This window comes from Mustela nigripes, chromosome 13 (assembly GCF_022355385.1).
Source record: "Mustela nigripes isolate SB6536 chromosome 13, MUSNIG.SB6536, whole genome shotgun sequence".
NCBI lineage: Eukaryota > Metazoa > Chordata > Mammalia > Carnivora > Mustelidae > Mustela > Mustela nigripes.
In genome coordinates this window covers 5,756,874-5,772,057 of record NC_081569.1, presented here as the reverse complement: position 1 = coordinate 5,772,057, position 15,184 = coordinate 5,756,874, and the positions used below count along the sequence as shown (strand labels likewise).

Below are 15,184 nucleotides of genomic sequence, written 5' to 3'. Positions count from 1 at the left end.
GGGGGGGAGATTGTACACCCTGCTTGGAAGGCTCCCATCTCTGGCCAGAGGGTTGACCCTGGGTCCACTGGAGTAGGTCCGCGAATTCCCAGCCATCACCAGCAGAGGGCACTGCCCAGCCACCCGGGGTCCGGGGATATGAGCAGGGCACACCTACCTCCGAGAGTCAGGGGCCTCTGTCCTAGGGTCAGGGCCAGGGCCTGGGTGCGGTGGGTGGGCTGATGGGCACCAGGAACCGGAGATGCGGGGCTGGCTTCGGAAGTGGGTGAACCCACACAGCGTCACCCTCGCTCCCTCTGACCCCATTCTCACTGCTGGGGGGCTACAGGAAGCTTTCGTTCTGGTCTCGCTGCCCTCCATGCTGCCAGGTGCGGCCTGTGGCACCAAGGCTGACATTTAGGGACAATTGTTTCTCACACTGCAAACGGGTTATTAACTTGGGGAGTGCGGCCACCTCCCTCAGTTTACTTTCCATGAATGCAAACTGCTGCCTCTCCCTGTGCAGGCAGGACCTCTGACTCACTAAGGGTTGGCCCTGTCGGGCTACCGTGCCTGTATAAACTCAGGGACATCTGAGGGGACACAGACTCACTCTTCCACATCCCCACGTTAGCCGGGCCTGGAGCAAAGCATGCCAGGCTCACCTCCTGTCCTGAGCCCCAGGGCTGTCAGAAGGCAGGACTTGCCTCACTCTGGGCTGACCTTCGCCCCTGGGGCCCAGGGCCCTGGCTCGGCCCCTGGACTCCACTGACTCCTAAAAAACAAACAAACAAACAAAAACATGAAACAAGCTTCCTTCCTTTAAAAAAAAAAATGTGGATGAAGTCAGCTCAGTGCCAGTGTGATGGGCTGTGTGGCCCCAGCCGGGCCACTTGCTCTCTCTGGAGCCCTATGTGCTCATCTGGCCACTTGGAAAAATATGTATCTGTGTGCAGAGAAGCAGCACAAGATCGAGCCCAGAGGAATGAGGAGAAGAGGAAGGGGTCAGGAGGGCAGGGCCCAAGCAGGTCTTCCCAGGCCCCTGACCTTCCTTATATACTCCCGGGAGCAAAGTCTGAAAAAAGACCCCAAGTTGATGGAAAATCTAGACAGGGGATGTGTTGGGCTCTGTGCCCTTGCCAAGTCCCTGGTAAGGATTTGCAGGTCCAGCTCAGCTGCCAACTTTGGACACCAGGTCCTGCAGAAAGCACAAGGTGGAGCTTCCTCCAGGCAGGATTCATGGCTTGCAGCTCCTCGTAACACCACCCCTCCCTGTGCTGACTGCTCACCACAGCACGGGTAAGGTGCCAAGACAGTGATGAGCCCCTGCCAGGTCACTGTGGCTCAGACACTCGGCCAACTCCAAGGGCAGAGGAAGCAAGGGAAAGAGGGTGCCCGCAGAGGTACCTGACTTCAGGCCCAGAAAAAAGCAGAGTAGGGGCTCCTAGGACTGAGCTGGAATGTCTGGCCGAGACCTGGGGAGTGAGAAGCCTCTGGGCAGAGGTTTCTTTGCCAGAGACTGGGGGACAGAGATGTCCCCAGACACAGTGGGGAACATCTAGGGGGAGGGGACAGAACGTAAATTGAGCGGATACGAAATCATGCGGGAGAAGGGTCTTACGAGGTGAGTACTGGTTATTTGTGAAAGGATGAACCCACCCTCAGTTCTAGAGTTTCCCCCACCAAGAGAAATCTAAGATCCAGCCCCCGCCCTGGGAGAACACAGAGCGCCCAGCACGGCACAGGCGGCCAGGATAGTGGGCACCCCAAACCAGCTGAGCCTCAAGAGCCCACCTCCAGGGCTCCCCAAGGCCACCTGCATCTTCAGAACAGCCTCAGAACCTCTGCCCAGAGGGTGCCCTGATGGGAATTCATTCTGCTTAGAAAAGATTAAAGGCACAGAAAAACCAAGTCCCAGAAAAACCCATTCAGCAGCACACCACTGACAGACGCACAAACAGAACAGAGATCTGAAGCCCAGTCCCCACACAGGCGTCTGGTGATGCCAGGCGAGTTCCAGGGCTCCACTGTGTGCATGCGTGTCTGTGCACAGCCCCGGTCTCGGGGCACCTACCCAATCTCCAACAATGTCCCAGGACTTAGTTGGTGTGTATGTGTGGTGGGTAGGGAGATCTGGGTTCTGGGAGGTGATCAAGGGAGACTTTTTTCATTTAATATTTTATTTATTTGAGAGAGAGAGAGTGCAAGTGAAGTGGGGGCAGATGGAAAGAGAGAAGCAGACTCCCCATGGGGCTTGATCCCAAGACCCTGGGATCATGACCTGAGCCGAAGGTGGATGCTTAACCCACGGAGCCACCCAGGCGCCCCCAAGGGAGACTCTAATCTCATCTATAAGGCTCAAATTTATCACACGAAGTTTGCACTCATGTATTACATGTACAACTTAAAAAATAAATTTAAAAATCTAGGTATAAGGATGTCGCTGTGTGGAAAGCCATTATGCACCTCAGTGTGTACTAGACAACTTGTTACCAAAAATGCCACCACATCGTGGAGAACCAGGTGTGCCTGAAACATCTCATTACACAAGTACATCTCCTGACGGGGCTCTGGGGGGCTCGGTCTGTGGAGCGTCTGACTCTTGATTTCAGCTCAGGTCCTGATTGCAAGGTCAAGAGACTGAGCCCCACGTCAGGCTCCACACTCACTGGGGGTCCACTGGAGCCCTCCCTCCTCCCCTCTGTTCCTCTCCCCACCCCACTCACCCACACATGTTCTCTCTCACATAAAGAAGTAAAATCTAAAAAAAAAAAAAAAAAAATTTACAACTACTGATATGGAGAATGTTAATACATTAGCAAAAAAAGTTGGTCACAAAACAACCTGCCCTTTTCATACCCAAAGAACTTGAAAGCAGGGACTAGAACAGAGGTTTGTACGGCAACTTTCGGAGGAGCATTAGGCACAATCAGCCAAAAGGTGGGAACGAGCTGAAGGTCCACCAGCAGATGAATGGGCAAACAGAATGCGGTCTATATGGACGCAGGAATACTTCTCAGCCACAGAAAAGAATAAACTTGGGACACATGCTACGCCGTGGATGAAACTCAAGGGCGTTATAAAGTGAGCCATATAGAAAAAGCGTGCACTGATTCCACTGCCAAGAGGCACCCAGAGCAGCCAGATTCGTAGAGACAGGACACGGTCGAGAGGTTACCAGGGGCAGCTGTTGCTTAATGGGTACCGTGCTTTAAAAAAAAAAAAAAAAAAAAAAAAAAAAAAAAAAAAAAGATTTTATTTACTTATTTGACAGAGATCACAAATAGGCAGAGAGGCAGGCAGAGGGAGAGGAGGAAGCAGGCTCCCTGCCATGCAGAGAGCCCAATGTGGGGCTCAATCCCAGGACTCTGGGATCATGACCTGAGCCAAAGGCAGAGGCTTTAACCCACTGAGCCACCCAGGCGCCCCGGGTACCGTGCTTCTACTCATGGTGATGGAAAGCTGTGGAAAGAAGTGACCACTGCATTATGCTGCGGATGTAATTACCACCACTGAAAACCAGGTAAGATGGCACATTCTGTCATATATATTTTATAATGGTTTTTTAATGCAATGTATCTACAAAACTAGTGGACTGTACCCTTTACACAGGTGAAAGCGCAATGTTTGAATTATTTCTCAATAAAGCTCGTATAAAAAAAGAAAATATGGGGCACCTGGTGGTTAAGTGTCCTCTTGATTTCGGCTCATGTCATGATCTCAGGGTCGTGGGATCGAGCCCCGTGTCCCGGCTCAGCCGGGAATCGGCTTGAGATGCTCTCCCCCGCCCTTCAACCCTCCCTGCCGCGTGCATGCGTGCACTCTCTAAAGTAATCTTAAAAATATATAGATATATATATCAGAAACTTCAAGAAATGCAAAAATAAACAAACAAAAAACAAACAGAAAAGCCCCAACATACTCCCCTTCACGCCTCTCTCTGTGCTCGCGAATTTGCAGGGCTGCCCGGAGAAGTTTAGGATCCAGGATCCGCGCCAACCTGGTGCCGATCTGGTGTTAAGCTGGTTCTCTCTGGGTAGATGGAACCAGGGGCATTTAAAATTCCTTTTGATTTGCCTACATTTTCTCACTTTCCTGTAAGGCGCATGCCTCGCTTTGATAATTAAAGATACAGAAAAGGAAGGCATCGAGGGGGAGAGAAGGGCCAGGAAGAGGAGGGGAGGGAAAAACTTTGCAGAACCAGCCCAAACTTGTTTGCATTCCAGCAGGTGGGCCCATGCCCTCTGGTGTCTTGGGGGCCAGAAGGCTGGGTCTTCCCTCCCAGAGCCTGGGTCGCAGGAGTGCGTGGTCCTCACTCTCCCCTTCTGTCCTTTCCCGGAGCTGCAGGAGCACAAGTGGTCACTTCTCTCCAGCCGGGCAGGCAGGCAAGACATCTGGAGTCTCACATGCCAAACCCATGATGCTCCAGCGAATCCTCCCAGCAAGGACACCCATTTCATAGAGGAGGAGACTGAGGTTCGAGGGATGGAGCCCAGGCATGGCTGGCCCTAGGCCTGAGCCCCCTCCCCACCCCCCCACTGGGCCTTGCTGCCCCGGGAGCTGGACTAGGCAGTCCTGGGGCCTCGGCACGCCCTCTCACGCCAGCCTCCCTGGCTCAGCCCTCTTGGAGAAGGGCACCCGACCTGCTGGGCAGCTTCTGCCCCCCTCCTTACTCAGAATGTCTGTGTTCCCACTGCCTCCCTCCCTAGGAGTCCCAGCTCACCAGTCAGTAGCCTTTTGAACCCCCACCTCCCCTGCTTGCTAGTCCTCTGCCTCTCCCACCTCTCTGGGCGGGGCCCCAGCCCACCTGCACTGCCTGGAGCTGCTGCGGGCAGCGGAGGGGTTTGAGGAGGGGGAACTTCCCCCTCCCAGATGCACACTCCCACCTCGTCCCTCTGCCAGGAGAATACCCACAACTCTGGGTCCCCCCCCAACTTCCTCCTGGGTCCTGCCCTGATCACTTGGCCTGGTCGTGCCCCTCTGTGGGACTGGGCTCCCGGCACGCTAGGCCAAGTTCTGGATTCCAGAGGGCTCGTCCCTCCCCAGAGCCTCCCCTCCGCTTGGGGCAGAGTTTCCCCATGGTGCCTGGTGCCTGGCCTCCGTGGATCTGAATCCTGACTCTGGGGCATGAAGGCTGAGGGGCTGACTTCTCTGGGCCTGGCCTGTCCAAGCACGGGGAGAATGACAGGCCAGAAGTCGCGGGGTCTGAGCAGTGATGAGGCTCCTGCAGGTGGCGGTGGGCGCGGTGCGGTCTAAAAGGGCTCAGGAGACCGGGCGGTCAGGAAGTCCTGTCAGGGTGACCTTGCCCTGGTGGCTTCAGTCTCTGGTCCCCCTGGTGACACTGATGGCACTGCCGGGCAGGACCTTGTCATGCACCAGCCCCCAGAGCCAGGAGAGGGATGGAATGGGCAGGTGGACTCGGGGCTCCTGTCTTCCCCCACTCCCCGCTTCCTCCTCCCCGTCCCCAGGACACAGGCCCTCCCTCCTCCCTGGGCCTCCGGGGGTGGGGACCTGCAGCCTCCCACCCCCACCCCAGAAGGGCTTTCTGGGGTTTCTGAAAGGACCTGCTGCCTGTTTTGGAGGCCCCCGAACACCGTGGTTCCCAAGTCGACACCTTCCGCCCGGGGGGAGGTGGCCTTGTGTCAACAGCCGAGAGGAGGTGTGAAGGCGGCCACAGTGGCCCGGGGGCGGGGGTGGGGGGTGGGGGGCTGGCCTGGCCCTTTCTGCTCCCCGGTAATGAGAATACCACACGCTGCTGCAGCCCCCCGTGTGCCCAGCCTCTCCTTCCCTCCCATGTTCCCACACCCAGGGCCTGGCAGGAACCCTAGGGGGAAGCAGGCGAAGAAGACCTAGAGGGCAGAGGCCAGGCCTCCCCCAGGCTCCGGGTCCTCGGACCTGCTCCCGGGGGCCCTGCACGGCCTGCCCAGGGGAAAGAGCAGCTGCGGGACTTCCAGGAGCGGGGCTGGGGGCGAACAGACCGGGCGGGGGGGCCTGTGCTGAGACACGCGGAGCAGGCTGGGCCGCCATCACTGGCCTCCCACAGCCTCTTGCAGGGCCGGAGCTGACTGAGAATGTTCAGGGGCCAGCCTGGGCCTCTGTGCCCTTCTCCTGGGACTGCTGGCCTGGGGCAAAGTTGGGGAAGTGCCCTGGGGAGGATGATTCTCCTCACCTGTATGAAAGGATCGTGGACACCGGACTGCACCCCACTGGCCGGCCGAGCCAAGGGTCGTGGTGACTTGATGGTTCCAGGTTGCCCTGGAGGCCCGCTGAGCCAGACTTCAGGCACAGAGAACAGGGGAGAGAGTGTCAGGGGTGCTGAGGCCCTGGGAGGCCTCGGTGTGCACCCCCAGCCCGAGACAGCCTGCAGGGGCCCCCGTGGCTCCTCGCCCTCATAGAGCCAGGAGCCCTGAGGCAGCCGCCCCACCCTCTCCCTCATTCTTGGCCTCAGCTCTGAAAGTACCTCAGGGGTTGTCATGTCTAATCCCCTCGTTTTATGGGGCTTGTCGCTGATGGCAGAGGCAGACACAGCCATCCACCCCAGCTCCTGCCCGTGCCTAGCATGTGCTCGGCTGGCCTCTTCTTGATCACCTCCACAAACAGGCCGCTCCCGCCCTCAGACAGATCTTCCCACCTTAGGAAGTTCTTCAGTCTCCCTGGAGTCTTTCCTTCCAGGCACCTGGAGACGGCCATCCTATCGTATCCTGAAGTTTGTGTCTTGTGCACAAAACATCCCCAAGTCCTTCGACTATTTCTCTGGTGACCTGGCTTGAAGCCTCGTCACTAACCTTGCCGTCCATGGCTAGGGCCTGCTTCCTTCCATCATGAATAGTGGCCCCCACATTTGACCACGTACTCGGGCAAGGACCTTCCTGCAGAGCGAACAAGAAACAGTCACCTCTTTGACTGAAGATCCTGTTTCTCGAAAATGGAATGACCTTGTTTTCCACACGCGCTGCTGGTTACGAGCCACCTGACCCCCAAACTGTGGGAGGATTTGTGGAGCTCTGGGGATCCCACCTTATTCGATCTGGTAGGGCTGCTCCTGCCTGTCAGCCTCTCTCTAGATCCTGGCTGTTATCCAATTCGCTTGCTGCGATGGACCCTACCCCCACGTAGACCAATTCATATCTTCATTCAAGGTCATAACGATGCCCTTGACGAGGCTGGGAACAGAGGCGGTGGCAGCGTCGCCGTAGACCTTTCCTCCGGGAGAACACGCAGCCACTCATCTGTGGGAACATCGAGTCTGTTATGAGTTCACTCAACCGCCATCCAGCTCGCGCGGCCCTATTTCTTGACAGGGATACCCTGGCACTTCTTCGTTACAGGAGTCATGTGTGGCCGCTCGTGTACACCGAACGTCAATAACTTGGACAAACAGGTGATTTGTTTTCTCTCATGTTGAAGAAATTCAGGGACAGACAGTGCTGGGCCAGTATGATGCTTACACACAGTGCCCCAGGCTTCTGTCAGCCCCATCATCCTCAGTGGACGACTTCTGTCCTTGGGACCATTTCGGTGTCACCAAATGGTTGCTGAAGTTCCAGCCATCACATGTTCCAGGAAGAAAACATAAGGGGTGCCTTAAAGAGCTTTCCTAGGAGTGCCTGGGTGGCTCAGAGGGTTAAAGCCTCTGCCTTTGGCTCGGGTCGTGATCCCAGGGTCCTGGGATCGAGCCCCACATCGGGCTCTCTGCTCAGTTCCCCTCTGCTTCTTTCTCTCTCTCTGTCTATTTGTGATCTCTGTCAAATGAATAAAAAAATAAATTAAAGGGACGCCTGGGTGGCTCAGTTGGTTAAGCAGCTGCCTTCGGCTCAGGTCATGATCCCAGCGTCCTGGGATCGAGTCCCATATGAGGCTCCTTGCTCGGCGGGGAGCCTGCTTCTCCCTCTGCCTCTGCCTGCCATTCTGTCTGCCTGTGCTCGCTCTCTCCCCCTCTCTCTCTCTGATAAATAAATAAAATCTTAAAAAAAAATAAATTAAGAAAATTAAAAAATAAAGAGCTTTCCTAGAAGCCCTATCCAGTATTTCCGCTAACATCTTACTGGCCGTTCCGTGAGCAAGACAGCCTGGGACATGTGTTTTGGCTGGGCACTCTGCCACCCACAATAATACCCAGTCCTGTTATTTAAAAAGATATAAGAACAGAGGCTGTAACAGATGCTGTGTGTGCAACTAGAAGGGCCTGTCATACCCGTGAACATTCTACTGACCATGCTTCCCTGACCTAAGCACCTCTTCCTCCCAGCACAGGAAGGAGACGGTGAACCCAGAGCCAGTGGCCTGCTGAGGCCCAGAAGTTAATCACCTTTTCCAAGAGCACTCAGTGGAGGATGTCCCTCCTTGCAACAGGAGAGTAGGAGGAAGAAGGAAGGAGAGCCCCCCGTGGGGCAGGGCCCAGGCCCGGCTTGCTCACCAAGCACCATGCACCTGGGGCAGGTTCCTGCACAGAGGAGGAATGCTTGAGGGTCCCAGAAGCAAGCTGGACAAGCACCTGGACCAGGATCCAGCCCATCAGAAGCAGGTTCAGATCCTCCATTTCCTAGCCTTGGCTGGGCTGGGCTGGTGGGCTCTGGATCCAGGCATCCGAGCTTTCCTGTTTCTGCTGCTCTGCAGCTGTGGTGACCCCTGCTGCTGGTCAGGGGCTGGAGAGCCCTGCTAGCGATCCCCCCCCCATCCTCGGTCCACAGAGGAAAAGGGCCACAGGTAGAGGAGGGTGATAGGGCAGGATGCGCCTGGTCTGGTGCTGGAGTCTCGGGAACGGAAGCAATCGCCTTCTTCTAGGGCCAAGACTAAAAGATACCGGCCTCCTTCCCCCCCGCCTAGTCCTTTACCTACTTCATTCTGCTGCCCCTGAACTTGCCAAAAGCAAGACTCACACATGGAGGCTCCGTGCAGAGCACTATGACAGACGCCATCTTTATTTACCGCAACAGTCACCCCGGAAACCAGAATCCTCCCCTTGGGAGATGAGAAAACACATACTGAGTTGCCCATGTTCTCACAGCTTAGAAGGGGTGGGGCTGGGACTCGAAGCCCAGGGCAGTCCGATTCCACGGCCCAGACTCCACCATCAAGCAGCACGGCCTCCCTGTGCTAAGCGCAGGCCCGGTGAGCGGGGTGGGGTGGTGGTGGGGGGGTGGAATCATTTTGGCTTCCCCTCCTGATGGTCTACAGTGCGTCCCGGCGCTTCCAGAGCCTGGCTGAGGGGCCTGGTGAAGAGCCCGGCTAGAACCTACAGTCCAGCGTCCCAGTCAGTGTGAGGCCCGGGCTCTGGGGCCAGCCCAGACCCAGAGAGGAGGCCAGGCTATCGTAGAGAGGCAGGAGAGCAAGCAGGGGGCTGGCTCTGTACTGGCGGTGGGCTCCCCTTACTCACCAAATCCTTTCACAGGAAACTCCTCCAGGCTGGCTCTGAGGGTGGGCATAATTCTGGATTTTCGGACCCTTACTGGAGGTCACGAGGCTGTTCCACCTCTCCAGCTCTACAGACCTATGCACAAAGCAGTGTTATTTGGCAAAAATAAACACACACTAACGATGCATCAGTAAGAAAAAAAAAGATGCATTAGTAAGAGCCTGACCAGGGCACATGGGCTATAGACTATGACAGAAGAATTAAAAGAGATGAGTCAGAAAAACAGTCCCAGCAGCACATTCATCTGAAACTTCAGGATCCAGATCAGGAAACACACAAGAAACCTGACAGATCTTGTTCGCCCCTCTCAGTTACACATAAAACAATTCCCAGCCGGTATAGCCCTGAGCGCAACCAATAAAGTGTAGGATCGACTGTTTTCTAAGTCCCCGCCACCCTTAGGAAAAAGTTAGGTTTTTGTTGTTGTTGTTGTTCTAACTTGGTTTAAATCCTTTTAAGTTGTGAAATACTGCAGTGACTTCCTGCTTCTTTCCAGAGAAAAGCCCGTTTGGATTCAAGGTCACTGTTAAGTGAGTCACCTTTTTCCCCGTGCTGTGGACAAACTAGAAATTTCCTCTGCTCCTTTATGGCAGCTAGGATCACCTAAACAGGGGTTGCCCTGACCAACGTCGTTCAATGCCAATTATTCCTTCAACATCAAGTTAGAGCGGTAACTCGGGCACATTTTCTCTGATATTGAAAAAAATAATAATAAGTCATGAGCCGAAAGTGGTGTCATCTCCTCGCGGAAGGTTTGCCGGCGCCTCTTGCCATTTTCCTTCTGGTTACAGTGATCTGCTCTAATGTTTGTATAATGTTTAAATGTTCATCCATTTAAATCGCCTATGACCGTCGAGGAGTCGGCTGGTTCTCTCCTGACAGGACGTGCCGTAAGACATGCTGTTGACTGAAACAAAGCAAGTGACAGGGTCCCCCGACGGGGCTCAGCCGGCTAAGCTTCCCACTCTTGATTTCAGCTCAGTTCATGATCTCAGGGTCGTGGGATCGAGCCCCGCATCAGGCTTGGTGCTGGGCGTGGAGCCTGCTTGGGGTTCTCCCTCTCCCTCTGCCTCCCCTGTAACACCTCCGTCAGGCTCCCCGCTCACCGGGGGGTCTGCTTCTCCCTCTGCCTCTGCTCCACGCCCCCCCCACCATTCATACGCCTTCCTGTTCTCTGAAATAAATAAAACCTTAAAAAAAAAAAAAAAAGAGAGAGAGAGAGAAAGAAAGAAAAGCAACTTACAAACAGGCTGCCATGTTCCCTCATTTACATACGTGGCCGTGTGGGCCCTGTGTGGAGCCACACGTGACAACCTGAGCGTTGCTTCCTTTGCTGAGGGACCCTAGCTTCACCTGTAACGCTCCCACTGCGGCCAAAGAGAATGTATTCCTTATGTAATTTGTGTAACTAAATGTTTCTTTGTAGGCACAAATACTACAAGGCCATTATTTATTACTTCAAGCGGATACAAGGCCATCTATCCCAGAAACATCATCATGTTGACCTTTCATTACTAATGGCCCCCCCCCCCCCCCCCCCCCCCCCCCCCCCGTCACACTTCTGCTCTAAGGTCCATCTGGCAATCCTACTTCTTAGCCTGGCCCCAGCCAAGCTGTGCTCCTGCTTTCCACATCAGCGCCGCTGCACACTGTCCTGGAAGGCCCTCAGCAAGTCCCACTGCCAGGCCTTTCCTTAAGCAGTTGCCACAGCCCGAATGCTCCCTACCTGCCTCTCTCCTTAACCAAGTCCTACTCATGGTTCAAGGCCCAGTGGCAACCTCTCCAGCCCTGTGGCCAGAGCCCTATAGCCCCTGGACCTCATCTGGCCCTTAGCCTCAGAGTTCAACCCTTTCTCTGAAGATCACGAAGGACACTGATGCCTCCTTTAAACTGTCATCACGGCTGACTGCCATCTCCACGTTCTATTATGAGACTGTAACAACAGTCCTGCGAGTTGATACTATAGAGCCCAAGTTCAAGCTCAGACAGGTTAAAGGCCCAGCCCAAGGGCACACAGCCAGTTAGGGAACACAGCCTGTTCACTTGCCTCTCAGCACAAACCTGAAATGTCATGAGAGCAGAGACCACAACTAACTTGTTTGTGCTGCTGTACCTGACCTTCACCAGTCGCTAAATAAATACGAAGTAAATGACTATTGGCTGCAGCGTTTTGAAATGTAAGCACCTTCCTTATGGAGTGATCGCGGCAAACATTCCGCTCACCTGCCGGGCCCAGGACTGAACGGATCCAGTCGGTTCCGCTGAGTACCAGCTGACACCCCAGGTGGTGGGCGGTCTGTAGTATTAATGCTAGGAGATTGAAGGAAACTTGTCAGAAGACCTACGTAACTTGTCCCAGGTCACACAGCAAATTGACTCAGGCCTGCCTGGGGCGCTCACCGTCCACTCTTTTCATCACCCACTGCTTCCTATCCCTCTTCTCCAGGCAGCTCTAGTTTTCAGGGGCGGAAACTATCTGTGGGTAGTGAGATGACTTTCCTCCCACTATTCAGCAAACCAGCCAGTGTGGGTTCTGGAAGCAAACCAGGGACGATGCACCTGTATATCCCCCTACTTCCACCCCACCCCCCATCACTGTGGACACATCCCTCCGGGCTCGTCTTGCCGCCTTATCCAGCACACCTGTAGACAGTGAGTGGAAGTTACTGGACACCCACCCTCTCCCACTGGGAGGCTAGTGATGCGAGAGGCAGCCCCTCTTGACATGGGTCCACTCCACACATGAGGGAGCGCCTGGCCATCCCTAACAATGGCACTGCCCACCCCTGTCGGGCTCCTGGGCACTCACCACGCACGCACGAGCCCGGGTGGGTGGGAACTCGGTGAGAAGCTTAGCAGCTCCATCCAGATGCGAATTGTCCCTCCCACACTTCCCGGGCTGCAGGGGCCTCCATTAGAGCCCCCGAGGAGTCAGAATCCACACCTCCGCAAATGGGCCCGCTTTCCCAAGGCCCCCCTGCCCAGGCCTTCCCTGGGCTCTGTGGGTTTTGACACCTCTCTGTAACCTGGCAGGGGGCCACCTCTCACCTTTGGTCCAGATAAAAGCTCAGGCCTGGAGGTGGCTGGCCCAGCCTCCCAGAGCCCACTGCAGCCCCGGCCATGGCCCAGTCCCCTCCTCTGCACAGCCTCCCGGGCCACGACCACTGGATCTTGCCCCAGGGCTGGGGCTGGGCCGGCCACCCGGACTCCACGTCCCCGGCCTCCTCCTCAGACTCTTCGGGCTCGTGCCCCTGCGACGGCGCCCGCGGCCCCTCGCAGCCCGCGCTCCCGGCCCGCAGCGCCCGCGCCGCAGAGGCCGCCCCGACGGCGCCAGGACGAGCCCGCAGCGGGCCGGCGGGCGGGCAGCGGCAGAGCGCCAGCGAGCGCGAGAAGCTGCGCATGCGCACCCTCGCCCGCGCCCTGCACGAGCTGCGCCGCTACCTGCCGCCGTCCGTGGCGCCCGCCGGCCAGAGCCTCACCAAGATCGAGACGCTGCGCCTGGCCATCCGCTACATCGGCCACCTGTCGGCCGTGCTGGGCCTCAGCGAGGAGAGCCTGCAGCAGCGGCGGCGGCGGCGGCGCGGCGACGCGGCGACCCCTCGGGGCTGCCCTCTCTGCCCCGACGGCGGCCCCGCGCAGGCGCAGACGCAGGTGCAGGCGCAGGTGGCGGCGCGCGCCCCTGTCCTGGGCTCCGCCGCGACGTGGGGGTCCCCGCCCGCCTGTCCCGTAGCACTAGCGGCGCCAGAGCTGCTGGGGAGCAGGGTGCCCGACGTGGATCCCTGGGTTACACCCCCTTACTGCCCTGCGACGCAGTCGCCCACGCAACTCTCCCAAGGGCCAGCCCCTGAGACGGCCCTTTGGACAGCGTCCCAGGCCTGGTCCGGAACGCAGACGTCCCCAGAACCTAGGAACCAGGCGGTACCCTGGACGCCGCCCCCCGCGGCCCCGGAGCTTGCTGTCCTATACCAGGTATGCGTGCAATCCCATGCCGCTCCTCTCGAGGTCGTACCCGGGTTCATTGGGAGATGGAGGGAGTGGATAGGCTCCAGTCTGCAGACACTGTTGTGCTCTTTAGATCCTGGTTTATCTAATCCAGCCAAGTTAGGGTTAGAGAGAAGGTGAAGGGAGTGTGGAGAGGACCCTAACCTCCTGGGGAAAGAGGTGGGGTCCCAGGTCACTAAGGACACCACCACGGAGAAGTCTTTGCAACCACGTTAAAGAGGGGGGATCCTCGGACTTGCTCCAGAGGCAAGATGAAAGGTAGGGAGAGGTCCTGGCAGGGAATTCGCTCCAAGTTCTCCACTAAGGTTCGGGGTGAAGGGAGGCTGGCCAGCATCAGGGGCAGTGACTTCCAGAGTAGATGGGCTTGGAGCTGGGGACCTTCTTGTTTCCTTTAAGCTTCATTTGCTCATGAGGCCCATGAGTGGATGAATCATGGTCCATAAAAGAGCATATTAAGAACCAAAATTTACTGCTTGATTGCTGTTTGCCCAACACCGTTCTTGGTGCTGTAACTCAGCCAGCCCTCCAGCAACCCTGTGCGGTCGATACTGGTATCATCACCCCCATTTTACAGATGAGAAAACTGAATAAAAGAGGCTGGGCTGAGTTCTTTTTTTTTTTTTTTTTAAAGATTTTATTTATTTATTTGACAGAGAGAGATCACAAGTAGGCAGAGAGGCAGGCAGAGAGAGAGAGAGGAGGAAGCAGGCTCCCCGCTGAGCAGAGAGCCTGATGCGGGACTCGATCCCAGGACCCTGAGATCATGACCTGAGCCGAAGGCAGCGGCTTAACCCACTGAGCCACCCAGGCGCCCCAAAAGAGGCTGAGTTCTTAAAACTAGTTAGCAGCAGAGGTGGGATTTGAACCCCTGGAGCATATCCCCAGAGCTTCACCATTTTGCTTCACTGTGTCCGTGGTACCCAGAACTGTCCAGAAACTGCCAGCCATGCTCCAGGGAGCATCCAGGTTCAAGGTCTCAAGTCATCAGGCAGTGGGCCACTAACCAGCTGCTTCTGTCTCTCTTGCAGGGTATTGCTGTGTCTCCAGAATCCTGTCTGTTGCCAGAAACCCCACCGCTCCTGTCCCGCCCAGCATGCCAGAGACTCCAACCTCAGGACCCGTGGGAATGCTGGAGTCACAGTGCCCACGTGCTCCCCAGCTCAGAGGACCAGGGAACAGTCCCTGGCTTCCAGCTTGGTGACCAAAGCCCTTCCCAGAGCTCAGGCCTGCAGCTCAGTGGCTGCCCTGAACTTTGGCAAGAAGATTTGGAGGGGGGCCACCTGGGCATCTTCTAATAGCCTTGCCTGTCCCCTTGTCAGCCAGGAATCAGCCCTCTGGTTTGCAGTGTCCCCTCCTTTGCTACATGCTGTGGTCTTCAAGCTGTTTTTAAGCCAAAGACCTCTTTTCCAAGTGATGTCTTCCACGGAGGTAGTGTTCAAAACAGAGCGTGGGGGGGGCTGCCCTGGCTATAGTCGGGGCTGACGGGGTGGCCTCTACTCCCAGGTAGCCCCCAGAGTGACCAGTGTCTGCAGAGCACGGCTAAGGAGCAAGAAGGTGCTGGCCGCTTGGCCATGGAGTCGTCCAGGCTGGGACTGTCGGGGGTGTGGGTTCTGGGGGTGGGGGAAGGGGGAGAGAAACCTCTACGCTTGGATTTTGTACTTCTTTTAAAAACAACAAAAATGTGGGCTTGGTCTGTTTTTCTTCCATCAACCTGGATTTTTATTGCCTTTGGAAAAGGAAGAATGCTCCCATCCTGCAGGGACTGTCCTGCTGCTCTCCACCCCCCCC

General features: G+C 56.3%; 1 protein-coding gene and 1 long non-coding RNA gene across 4 annotated transcripts in view; one reads left to right on the top strand and one right to left on the bottom strand.

Moving 5' to 3' along the window:
- The window catches only part of LOC132029075 (uncharacterized), a 3,408-nt gene extending 2,661 nt beyond the window's left edge, over positions 1–747 (bottom strand). For all 3 annotated transcript variants that reach the window (XR_009407689.1, XR_009407690.1, XR_009407691.1), the window contains exons 1-2: positions 645–747; positions 158–375 (exon numbers count right to left, since the gene is read on the bottom strand). This is a non-coding gene — a long non-coding RNA (uncharacterized LOC132029075). The remainder of the gene's footprint in view (positions 1–157; positions 376–644) is intronic.
- An 11,767-nt stretch (positions 748–12,514) lies between these two features.
- On the top strand, positions 12,515–14,992 carry MESP2 (mesoderm posterior bHLH transcription factor 2). Its single transcript, XM_059371579.1, has 2 exons — positions 12,515–13,363; positions 14,425–14,992. Exons 1-2 carry the CDS (start codon positions 12,515–12,517, stop codon positions 14,689–14,691), a joined length of 1,116 nt encoding a protein of 371 aa, XP_059227562.1. The 3' UTR covers positions 14,692–14,992.
- Positions 14,993–15,184: the final 192 nt, after the last annotated feature.